General features: G+C 40.2%; 1 protein-coding gene across 3 annotated transcripts in view; it reads left to right on the top strand.

The window, feature by feature from the left end:
* The window catches only part of PIK3C3 (phosphatidylinositol 3-kinase catalytic subunit type 3), a 74,063-nt gene that overhangs the window by 5,217 nt on the left and 55,744 nt on the right, over nucleotides 1-13,102 (top strand). For all 3 annotated transcript variants that reach the window (XM_063319647.1, XM_063319648.1, XM_063319649.1), the window contains exons 5-6: nucleotides 2,597-2,683; nucleotides 5,988-6,083. In XM_063319647.1, the coding sequence (XP_063175717.1) occupies nucleotides 2,597-2,683; nucleotides 5,988-6,083 (183 nt within the window). The remainder of the gene's footprint in view (nucleotides 1-2,596; nucleotides 2,684-5,987; nucleotides 6,084-13,102) is intronic.

The raw sequence follows: 13,102 nt of genomic DNA on the forward strand, positions 1-13,102 counted from the left end.
AACTAAATCACGCTCATTTGCTTCTGAAGTATTTCTTAAAAGGGGACATATAAGTACCTTTTAATATACATAGTATTCTATTGTAAAAAACTTATCCTAATTCTCTGTAAAGAATGAAAATTCGGTTGTGCCTTGAACATGTTTGAAGCCAAAATTCGATCAGGTTCAGTAAGAGCAGCTCCTAACAGTAACTGGTGAGGACAGTCTAGTTTCTTTCAGTAGCCGTCCTTTAGATTTAAGACTGTCTGGTGTAGTGTTCAGGTGTGTATGACGTACCTCTGTTAGAAAGGATTTTAGTAGAACTGGAAAAATTAACAAGTTTCATTCATTTAAGCTCATAGATATGTGTGTATATTAGCATTTTCTTCTCCCAGCTTGATGGCAGAGTGTATTTTTGCCATCAAAACTACTTCTGTAACTGATAAGTAAATGCTAGCTTCTCATTCTTCAGCTAAGCTTACCCCAGTCTTGCCAAATGGCTCAACCCGCTTGCTCAGTGTACTTTCTTCTTGATCTTGGTCTCCAAGTTTTCATCCTCGCCTTTGCACAACTCCAAGTGCAAGATAGGTCCAGTGCTATAAATATGTCCATTTTCTCATCTAGAGATTTATCACAGCAATAAACTAACTTTAATTTAGGGTCTATCTTTTATTAGTCTAGTTCACCTTGACTTTATAATAGAAAACTCATTAAAACTTTCTGCCAGTGGTGGTGCCCCATTTCTTGATCATAGTCGAATAAATCCACTCTAGCCTAAGGAAGCTCTGTAGACACTAAATATCAAGGCTTGTTTAATTCATCAAACGGTTATGTGATATAGGCAGTGGGTCTCTGAGAAAGGGTTTTGGAGTGTAGGCATTCTCTTTCATGTTAGTTCTGTTATGCAAATGTGACCATACCCTACCAGCATCCAGTGGCTTTTTTCTCTTCCCTTCACTCCCTCTGCTTCGTAGCTCAAGAAATATAAATAAAGTAGCACGTTTCAGTCTCAAAATACCTGGGTCTGTTCTTTTGACATATGGGAGATGAGGGCTCAGAGCCTCTGAGGAAGAGAAGGGAATTCTCCTTTCAGATCCCAATTGAAAGTTCTAGTTAATGGCTAATAAAAATCTGGTAAGATCACTGCCACCATCTACTCTTCTGAAAGCTGTTTTGGGAGATAGTAGTTTCTGAAAGATGAGTATGTTTTCACTGATACTCTGTTGTGTTCATTTATAAAAACATTTTAACATCAGATGCTAGCAAAGTGAATAGGATTTTTGGGTAGTGTGTCTATGAGAGCTTTCATTTGCACAGCTGTTTACTTGCACAGCTGTTTACACAGCAGATGAGGTTCTTGTGATTTGTCATTCCTGAATAGCCATTGTTTGAGTACAAACAGCTTCAGTTTTTCTATGACTTACTCATCAGTTGCTGAATGCCTCCTGATGCTATTGTATGTGAGGGTATGTTTAAATATAGGTAAGAAGAGTAGGACTAATTAAATACAACAGGAGTTTGTGTGGACTTTGCTATGCTTCCTTTCGTTTTTTCTGTTTGCGTATTGGATAGGCAGTACCGATTGATGTCTGATACCAGAGGCCAAATTAGAATCCTCCAGGTAGTAAGTAACTTCTGAGAAGAGCTTGCCAAAGGACCTCTTCTCTATCTAAAAGATAACTTTTTATTTTCTTGACATGCTTCTGAGTTTGTGTGTGTATGTGTGTGGTATTTATTATTATAGGGAATTTGTATAAAAGCAATGACTGGCTGCTGGAGGAGTTGCATCCTTTTACCTTAAATAATTGATAGTATGGCAAGCCTCTTATTTCCTGTTGAGATGCTACATGGTTATGCTTTTACAAAACACATAAATGTTGCTTGTAAAATTGCTACTGATGAAAAAGTCATAGCTTTGCATCCCGGGGTCTTCTGCTGAATTTTTCATAAACTGTTGTGTGTCAGTGCATCTGAAACCACAGGTATTGTGGCTCATATGTTACTTATCTTCTCTTCCACTCTTCTACTGTTAGGTAATCCTTTAAACAACTCTACTTCCTTGCTATTTTTACAGCAATATGTAGATGTAGGAGTGAAACCCGAACTACTTTTTAGATGACAAAAAAGAAAGGGAGACAAGCTCTCTGTGACTTGCCATAAGCCTTCAGCTGATCTTTTGCGATGTGTAAGTCCCAATCTGAAAACTTGTTCAGGTGAGATTAACAAGGGCAGAATTATACAATTTGGATAGTTTTTGAAGTATCTTCTGTTTTTTTTGGCTTGGTAAGTTTTACTATATGTCACTTAGTAAAACAAAAACTGAAGTATCTTTATGTGGCTGCTTAAAAAAATATGTTCCTGTTTTTAATGTGTTAAAAATGCAAAGCTGGTGTGCTTGTAACATGGTTTTGGTCTTTGCTATGATTTGTGTTTTAGATAGTAGAATTATGTCGTAGCTTAGCTCTTTACAAGAATCTACTGTGTGTACTGTACAAGTGTTTTTTCCAGTTCCTTTTTTCCCCTGATTTCATGGTAGTGTCTCTTTTAAATTATAACTTTGATATTATTTTTTCTTGCTCTGAGGAATTTAATGTTATCATTGTGTTTTTTCATGCAGCTCACCAAGTCTCATCGGCAAGGTCACATGGTGAAAGTGGACTGGCTGGATAGACTGACCTTTAGAGAAATAGAAATGATCAATGAGGTAGGTCATTGTACCTAAGATTTGTAAATTCTTTTTTTGGATCTTGCTAATATGGAACCTATGCTTGCTTAGGAGACTAACTCTGAGCACTTTTTTCCTATTTTTCTTCAACCGCCAGTGTATATGATAAAAGGAAGAATAGTTTTTTAAACTTCCAAAGTTGACTTTACTTTGGCAGTAATGAGAATCATGGAATGATTTGGTTTGGACCTTTAATGGTCACCTAGTTCAATGCCCCCTGCAGTGAGCCAGGACATCTTCAACTAGTTCAGGTTGCTCAGAGCCCCGTCCAACTTGACCTTGAACGTTTTCAGGGATGGGGCATCCACAACTTCCCTGGGCAACCTGGGCCAGTGTTTCACCACCCTCATCATAAAAAATTTCTTCCTTATATCTAGTCTGAATCTACCCTCTTCTGGTTTAAAACAATTACGTCTTGTCCTGTCACAGGCTTTATTAAAAATCTGTCCCCTTCTTTCTTATCAGTCCCTTTTAAGTACTGAAAGGCTACAGTAAGGTCTCTCTGGAGCCTTCTCTTCTTCAGGCTGAACAACCCCAACTGTCCCAGCTTCTCCTCATAGGAGAGGTCCTCCAGCCCTCTGATCATTCTTCTAGCCCTTCTCTGGACCTGCTCCAACAGGTCTGTGTCTTTCCTGTGCTGAGGGCCCCAGAGCCGGACGCATCACTGCAGGTGGGGTCTCGTGAGCGCAGAGGGGCAGAATACCCTCCTTCTGCCATGCTGCTTTTGATGCAGCCCAGGATGCGGTTGACTTTCTGGGCTGCGAGCACATATTGCCAGCACATGGCCAGCTTCTCATCCACCAGAATAGATAGCTGTCTTACCAGTTTTCAGCTTCAAGTGAAACTGATCATGGAAGACAAAATTTATTAATAATTTGGAATAGCTTAGAACAAATACTGTTAGGTATGACTAACTTAACTTTAGGTATTGGATTGCGATGGGAAGCTTTTTGGACTGTTACTTGGTTTTAGACCTGTTCATCTCTATTAGTTTTGATTTTGAGCGCTGAGGAAAAATACTTGTAAGATTTGAATGAATATTTAAAACGCAGTGGCCTTTTATGAGAAGATCACAACATCAGTAGACAAGGGGAGGGCAACTGATGTCACTTACCTGGACCTGAGCAAAGCCTTTGACACTGTCCGGCATGACATCATGGTCTCCAAGCTGATAAAATATGGGTTCGATCGATGGACAATTCAGTGGATAAAGAACTGGCTTGATGGCTGCACCCAAAGAGTGACTGTCAATGGGTCCATGTCCAAGTGGAGGCCAGTGACAAGTGGTGTCCCTCAAGGATCAGTACTGGGACTGGTCTTGTTTAACATCTTCGTCAGTGACATGGACAGTGGCATAGAGTGCACCCTCAGCAAGTTTGATGATGACACCAAGCTGTGTGGGGCGACTGACATGCTGGAGGGAAGAGATGCCATCCAGAGGGACCTTGACAGGCTGGAGAGGTGGGCCCATGCCAACCCCAAGGAGTTCAACAAGACCAAGTGCAGGGTCCTCCATCTGGGTCAGGGCAAACCCAAGCACCGATACAGGCTGGGCAGTGACTGGCTTGAGAGCGGCCCTGAAGAAAAGGACTTGGGGGTGCTGGTGGACGAGAGGCTCAACATGAGCCCTCAGTGTGCACTAGCAGCCCGGAAAGCCAGTCGTATCCTGGTCTGCATCTGGAGAAGCGTGGCCAGCAGGTCGAGGGTACTCCACTCTCGTGAGACCCCACCTGGAGTACTGCGTCCAATTCTGGAGCCACTGCTTCAAGAGAGATATGGACATGCTGGAATGTGTCCAGAGAAGGGCCACAAGGACGATCAGAGGGCTGGAGCACCTCTCCTATGAGGACAGACTGAGAGAGTTGGGGTTGTTCAGTCTGGAGAAAAGAAGGCTCCGAGGAGACCTTCTAGTGGCCTACCAGTATCTTAAGGGGGCCCACAAGAAAGCTGGTGAGTTACTTTTTAGGATGTTGGGTAATGGTAGGACTAGAAGGAATGGATTAAAACTAGAGATGGGATGATTCAGACTGGACGTTAGGAAGAGGTTCTTCACCATGAGGGTGGTGAGACACTGGAACAGGATGCCCAGAGAGGTGGTAGAAGCCCCATCCCTGGAAGTTTTTAAGGCCAGGCTGGATGGGGCTCTGAGCAACCTGATCTAGTGGGAGATGTCCCTACCCATGGTAGGGGGGTTGGAACTAGATGATCCTTAAGGTTCCTTACAACCCTAACAATTCTATGGTTCTAAATAAATAAATCTGGTAGTTAAATATCTGAACAAAGTGTTAAAACTTACTAAGCAAGATCACCCCCAAACTGTTACCTGATTATACTCATCTTGCACAACAGAACTCTGTTTTCTACTTTTTGCTTTGAGATTTTTATTTTCTTATTTATAGTTAGACCTGTGGGAATCAGATTCTTTTTTAACTTAGATATGTGTTTTTATAAACCCTGCTGATTTTTTTAATACTCAGCCTACCCTTTTTTTTTTTCCCCCTCTTCCTTTTCTGTAAAAATACAGAAAACTAAAAACTCCTGATTCCTAGAGCTGTACCTTAAATGTAGAACCACTTTTCCTCTGCTGGAAAGTCAGTCCACTATTAACGCATGAAACAAAATTGAGTTGCTTGTTATTGAGGTGGTGGCTTATTTTTGGCATTAGATACATGTTCCTGGTGGTGGTTATGTATGACTTCTTTCTCGTTTCCCACCTAGACTTTAAAATTCTAAGAACTTTTCCTACGGAAGGCATTTCAAAAATGCGTACATGAGCAAATCTTCTGAAAGTCAATGATCTGCAAATCTAATTCTGTGGTCCAAGCTGAATTTGTCTCATGGTTCTAGCTGAAAGAGTGATTTTTTTTTTTTTTTTCATGTCCTCTAGTTTTTGACTCTGACATGCGTAACTGTGTTTAATGATGTGAAAAAAAAAACAAACAACCCAAACACACACAAAAGCCCTCCTCTGTCAGCTGGTTATTCTTCATTGGCTTTTTGCAGAACTTTAGTCCATGGTTGCAAGCCACTGATGAAAACAATGTGATTGTTACATGTGGGTGTTTATTGTGAATTGTGATTTTAAGGAAGCAAGAATGTCAGGAAGAAGGTGATACGGTCTCAAGTAGTGCTATGAAATGATTAACTGAATAATTGCTACAAAAACTGATAATCTAATTTATCAGTTACAGCACAAAGGAAGTAGGGTAATTGCTGTACTGAGAACGTTGAAGATAGTTGCACTTCAATATATGATACACATCTGTGGTGCTTCTCTTCTCAGAGGGAGAAACGAAGTTCTAATTTTATGTACCTGATGATTGAATTCCGTTGTGTCAAGTGTGATGATAAAGAATACGGAATAGTTTACTACGAAAAGGTATGTGCCTTGCAGGCTTTATGTTCATCTTTAAAAAGCAACATATGCACCTAAAATGGATAGGTTTTTCTGCTGAGGTGAAATATTCTGCTGCAGGATAGACTCAGACAGCTGTCAGTGCCAACTGTTTATGTACGTACAAATCAAATAGTATAGATGCAGCAAGATTGCAGAAGTCAATCATTCGTGTAATACAGTTCAAGATTACAGAATTCAGTAAGTGTGAGTGATTAAAAACTCTCTGACTTATGGTTCCTTCAGTCATCCAGCAGTACTTTCACAGTATCTGTATGTAAAAATTATGTCTTATATCAGGAAGAACTGTGCCTGTATTGATTGGTAACTTTATAAAAGATAAGTTATTAGAACTTTGCACAGGAGCTCTGCTGGTGAACATTTTCTCTAAAATGAGCAAATAGGAAAGTTTAGTCTTTCATGCTGAAAATACTTTGGAAGTCAGTTAAGTAAAAGTCTTCTGGATTGGAATGTCTTCATGTTTTCTTTCTGTTTACAAAGCAGCGCCCTTGGTTTTTATGAGTTCACATTTAATGGAACGAGGGATTAACAGTGAGTTTAGCAGACAACAGTGTGGCTTTGCAAGGTGTTACCAGTACTTTTATGGTCCTCTGCATTGTTGAAAGACCCACTGAAATAGAAAAAGGAGTATATCTATAATGTGGTTTCAAAAACAAATTGTCAGTAATTGCCTCTTAAAATTTTCAGCATATGTAGGTTCATAAGAAGTCAGAAAGTTACTAAGGAATACAGCTTTATGGGAAAGAGTAAGAAAGTAGAAAAAGAGGCTGGAGTCTTGTTGAGATCAGAGGTACTAGCTTTAAGCAGCATCTGTTCTGAGTATTTTAAAAAAATCTGTAATTCTGTAAGTTTTTCCGTGTATGTGACAACATTACCACTTGATCTGAACAGAAGAGCTGTGATCTAACTTAAGATTCTAGAAGAAGGTAGTGAAAAATACAGTAATTAATTGCATAAAGCAGGATTCCACAGAAAATTCTGACAAGGCACAGATCAGAATCTGCCTCAACTGTATGTTCTGTTGTAAGTTAACGCTCGTGAATGTTTGAAAGAAGAACTGTTTAAATGCTATTAATGTAACGCCTTAAATTAAGGTGTTATTGAATATCTGAAGCCATTAACAGGAGTCTTAGAACCTATTTTAACTGAGGTGCCACTATAGAAGAAGCTCTCAAGGTTGTTTTTCAAATTGCTATAGTCATAACAAAAATGAGTGGCTGTTAAAGTGATTTTCTAAGCCCTTGTAAGAGGTGTGTCTTGCAGATGTATGTCGTGGTTTAACCCCAGCCAGCAACTAAGCACCATGCAGCTGCCTGCTCACTCCCACACAGGAGGAGCAGGGAGAGAACTGGAAGGGTAAAAGTGAGAAAACTTGTGGTTTGAAATAAAGTCCGTTTAATAGGTAAAGCAAAATCTATGCATGCAAGCAAAGCAAAACAATTTGTTTGCTACTTCTCATTGGCAGGCAGGCGTTCAGGAAAGCAGGGCTCCATCAGGCATAGTGGTTACTTGGGAAGACAAATGCCATCACTCCAAATGTCCCCCTTTTCCTCCTTCACCTTTATAAGCTGAGCATGGCGTCATATGGTATGGAATATCCCTTTGGTCAGTTGGGGTCAACTGTCCTGGCTCTGTCTCCTCCCAACTCCTTGTGCACCCCCAGCCTACTCGCTGGTGCGGTGGTGTGAGAAGCAGAAAAAGCCTTGACTCTGTGTAAGCACTGCTCAGAGGCAACTAAACCATCCCTGTATTATTTGCACTGTTTCCAGCACAAATCCTAAACATAGCCCCACACTAGCTACTATGAAGAAAATTAGTTCTACCTCAGTCAAAACCAGCAGAACATGATATAAAAATAATGTGTGTCCGCACTCTGTCCACACATCCCATATAGTGGTAGCTGTCTTCGTAATGCTTCTGGAGGAAACAGCAGTTCTACTTGGCAGTTAATGTCTCCTCCCACAGTCAGAGGCAAATATGTGGGGACTGTTTTAGGGGAGGTGTTCTGTGGGTTTTTTATGTGTTTGTTCAGGATTTGGTTTCTTTCTTTGTTTTTTTTTGTTTTTTTTTTTTTTTTTTGGTGAGGGGGCTGTTGTTTGGTGTGGGGTTTTTTTTGGGTGTGGGTTGGTTTAGGGTTTTTGGTTTTGTTTTTTTTTTTTTTTTTATTTTTTGGTGAATTTTGATAATTTTGCTGAAGCTGTGCCTTAGGCAGATGTCTGGGTTGTCTCTTCAGCATTTCTTTTTGTGGACTGTAGTTGACAATGGGACCTCTCCCCACCTTTCTAAGTCTTCTCCTGTATCTAGCTGTTGTAGAGGACCTCACTATTACAAAAAACTCCCTTGTGTTACGAACAGAATAAAACCTACAATATGTCAGATTCCTCCATGAAACAAAATAAAGTTATTTACTGCTGTGGAAATCAAGGAAATATTTTTCTGGAGAGGATAGTGGAATATGATCAAAAATACTGAAATACTTTATTAAGCATTAGCTTTTTACATTAGAATGTGCTGTACTTTTCCCAGGTCCATACTGATGAGCATGGCTACTGTGTGGCTCTTTGTTGCTTTGGGCCTTCTGTTTTTATGGTTTAATGTGACATTCCTGAAAACAATTTCTCTCCCTCACCTCCAGAAACTTAGCATGATAGATGAATTATTCCCAATTTGCACACACATTTTTCTGTCATCATTATGGTTTTACAGATGCACAAGGTGAGGGAAAGAAGATTCAGACTTCAAGCATGCATCTGTCTATTTTAATAGATGTTTCTGAAGCACAGTAAAAGTGCATGGAAAAAAATAACTATGCGTTGGCTGCTCCTGTGGAAATAATGTAATTGAATGTGTAATAGTACATATTAAAGCTATAACTAACTGCAGTTAGTGGGCTTTGTTGTTATGAAGTAGCTTTTCAACAAGTTCTTGACCCTTTTCTGGCAGCAGTAGGAAGCAGTACATAAATTAGTGCCAGTCTTCTCAGTTTTGTCATGCTTCCAATTACAGTGTACAGTATACATATCTAGCATCACCAATCCAGTATATTAAGTCTAATGAAAGTAGGTTCTGTTGTCGCCTGCCTGTGACCGATAGTAGAAGTGGAGATTACTTGTCACAGTTTTGTTGATAGATTTGTTTTCAAGTGTTTACGAAGAACTAGCCTGTTAAACAGCAGCTGATAGAATTTGAGATTCTTTGACTCAACATTCAATTACAATAAAGTGAAGTAGCAGTGACTCTTCCCATGTTCTCTGTTAACTTAATTTTAATACAGCATTCAAGGCATGAAGGATAGTGGTCTGCTAGTAACGAGGGCATCGCTTCTGATTCTCCATTTAGGCAAAAATTCAGTGTGACTTTCCAAGTGCAGATAGCACCAACATTTATCATTAATGTGTTTTTGTACAGGTTTCAAGTGAAACCTTTGTTTGAATAAATAAATTGATTGCACCGCTGCATCCAGTTCATAAAAATAAATAAATAAATAAAAATGTCTGATTATCAGAACCTGTTTCATGACTTGAAAGACTGAAAATGTCTGCAGCATGGGATGCCCATTTACATTTTGTGTCAGACAAAGTAGAAGGCGGTGTTACTTGAAATGATGTTTTGACTAAAGAGTAAGATAAATAGAACGTCCTCATTTATTGGTGATGTGAAACTGATTTTCAGGAAAGTGCAGAACGACCTTGCTGGTTCAGAAAATTCTGCACATTTTGGTGACTTTCTTAAATGGTCTCTAGTACTGATATAAAGTCAAACACTACCTTAATGTAGTGAAATATCTCTAAAGCTCTGTAACATAATAGTTTAAAGCAAGTTAATGCTATTTAGTATTGATGCTGCTTTTGTTTCCCAGTGGCAAAGTAGCAGGTCACCTCAGGTTCTGGCTACGCTAGCAAGTAATGCAGCCAAGAGGAGCAGATTTGTAAAGGAAGGAAGTCAATGCTGAAGGCCCAATGTCTGCAGTCCGTGCTTATACTTGAGACTAGTTTTAATCAAGTCCAGTGGGCTGAATGCTGTTGGCAGTTGGAGGATATCAGGTATTTCTAAAACCTCCATGATACGAAGCAAAGCTTGCTACATGGGAATGATTAGGAGGGACACTTCAAAAGCACACGCTTGACCAAATTCAAATGCTAATTTAGAGTTGACCCTCAGGCGTTGGTATGATTTAGTAAGTTCGTGTGGTCAGGGTCACAGTGATCTGTGGGGTACTCTCCAAATACGAGATAGATTAGGGCTGTGTATTAATGTAATTGGAAGGCAATTTAAACAACTGAAGTCCTCCACAGACAAACTAATGTTATTATGCCGTCTTGAAGATTTCACAAAATAGTCTGTTCTGAAAATGTTTAACTACTGACACAGTAGCTTTTCCCATGAATGCATGGCAAAACTTGGTTTTGTAGCAAGTTTTGGTTGAAGCTTAAGGCTTTGTTGTAAAACAGTGAAAAACTGGGAACAGAGGTTTCCTAGTGCTTCAGCTGAATAACTAGAGTCACTAGTGAATCCACTCCTATGTACAATTTTTTCCTACAGTGCTTTCATGTGAAGGGTCTCAATGGAGTGGAAACTTGTTTGTCACTGGGGCACTGGTATTCCTTTGTTGTTTTATAAAGGTCAAGTCAGATTGTAGCCTTATTATGTTGGTTGGAAAGGACCTTTGAGATCATTGAGTCCAACCACACACACAGACAAAAAAAACAAAAACAAACCCAACCCCTACACTCTCTGCCACTAGAGCATGCCCTGAAGTGCCACATCTAGACATTTCTTAAACACCTCTAGGGATGGTGACTCAGCCACCTCCCTGGGCACCCTGTTCCAGTGCCTGACCACTCTTTCAGTAAAGTAATTCTTAATAATATCTAATCTAAACCTCCCCTGCTGCAACTTCAGACCATTTCCTCTGGTCCTGTCGTTATTCACCTGGGAGAAGAGGCCAACACCCACCTCTCCACAACCTCCTTTCAGGGAGTTGTAGAGGGCAATGAGGTCTCCCCTCAGCCTCCTCTTCTCCAAGCTAAACATGCCCAGCTCCCTCAGCCTCTCCTCATATGACCTGGTCTCCAGACCCCTCACCAGCCTGGTAGCTCTCCTCTGGACACGCTCCAGCACCTCAATGTCCCTTTTGTACAGAGGGGCCCAGAACTGAACACAGTACTCGAGGTGAGGCCTCACCAGTGCTGAGTACAGAGGCACCATCACTTCCCTGCTCCTGCTGGCCACGCTATTCCTGATACAAGCCAGAATGCTGTTGGCCCTCTTGGCCACCTGGGCACACTGCTGGCTCATGTTAAGCTGGCCGTCCACCAGCACCCCTAGGGTCCTTTTCTGCTGGGCAGCTTTCCAGCCACTCTTCCCCAAGCCTGTAGCGTTGCTTGGGGTTGTTGTGACCAAAATGCAGGATCCGGCACTTGGCCTTATTAAACCTCGTACAGCTGGCCTTGGCCCATCGATCCAGCCTGTCCAGGTCCCTCTGTAGAGCCTTCCTACCCTCAAGCAGATCGACACTCCCACCTAGTTTGGTGTCATCTGCAAACTTACTGAGGGTGCAATTAGTAGATAGAAATTGGTCTGTCATCTCTTGTCATCAGATATGTTTACTTTCAGAGGGATTTTCTGCCCAAAACCATTTAATTGTTTTTTACATAATTTGACTTTGTAAAAACTAGTTGAACATGAGCTGAAAGTTCTGTCTGAGATGGCAAAGGTTTTAGTGCAATGCGGGTGCTGATCGGTCAGTGTGGCTCCTGTTCACTTCAGTGTACTGTTACGTCAACGCAGCAGTGTTTTGTTATAATAGAAATACTTCAGGTTTAAAATTATTTCTATACAATTAGGTTAAAGCTAAGTTTATTATTTAGGCAGTATGGTTTTAAAACAGAGAAACTGTAAGCAAATGTCCTCTTTTTTCTCTTTCCTAATGGGAAAAGCAGTCCTGCTCATGTTCTGGAACTGTCTTCAGCCACAGACAGATTGTATGTATATTTCCTTTTCACTAGGAAGGATGTGTGTGTAGTTAGTCATTGTTGGTACTGTAAAATTGCTACTTCAGAAAGGCATAGAACACTATATAAATGTAATGGAAGTGTCTTCCTGAATGTGCCTTTTAGTAATAAGAGATCTTTTACTATAGTCAGCAAAACAAAACTTAGGTAGCTGGAAATAATTATTTCTCCCTAAAGGTTAATGTCAATTTTAACTCCTGTGTCTTGGTGACTAGTCATTCTTTTCTTCCCCTTGATACAAGCCCCTTCGCTTCTTTTAGAGTTACCTCTGAAAAGTATAAAAGCACAGCCATCCCAAGAGACATACGTGATTGGAAAAGCAGGAGGGAAAAAAAAAAAAAAAGGAGTGGGGGCAGAAGCAATCCTGAGCAAGTTATCTCAAAACTTACGTTATTGAGGGAAATGTTGATATGTCAAAAAAACTGTATTCTAAGTTGAAATTATAAATTGCATACAATAAAATAAACTCCATAATAAATGAGAACAAACTACACATAAAAACAGCATAGCATATATTATGCTGGTGTTGTCTCATCGTTTTTTCTGGTTTATGTTTTATACTATCTTTTAAATGAAATTTTCTTCTGTAGATAGTGTCAATTAATGCTTAGTTACACCTCTAAGGTAAAAAAAAAAAGTAAAATCAAATTGCTAGGTGTGAGTAGAAGAGGGAAACAGAGTTGCTGTTTTTGTCGCCTGGTGGCAGGCTTTGTATTTTCCCTTCTGCTTAGTTCAAACAGGAAACTTTTAGCTTCTCCCTTCCCTTATTTATGCAGCAGCAGCTTAAACTCCCCTAAGGAAAACTAGTAGGCTCTTGTCGTACTGCTCCAGAGCAGCACAGCGTGAACTTCTAGACAAGACTGTCATGCTCCATGTGGAACCTGTGATAGATAGACACACGTATATCTTCCTAAACCCATCTGCGTTGAACTATGAGGCAACATGGTTGTTATTTCTAGGAAATTATAT

Source organism: Chroicocephalus ridibundus, chromosome Z, assembly GCF_963924245.1.
Source record: "Chroicocephalus ridibundus chromosome Z, bChrRid1.1, whole genome shotgun sequence".
NCBI lineage: Eukaryota > Metazoa > Chordata > Aves > Charadriiformes > Laridae > Chroicocephalus > Chroicocephalus ridibundus.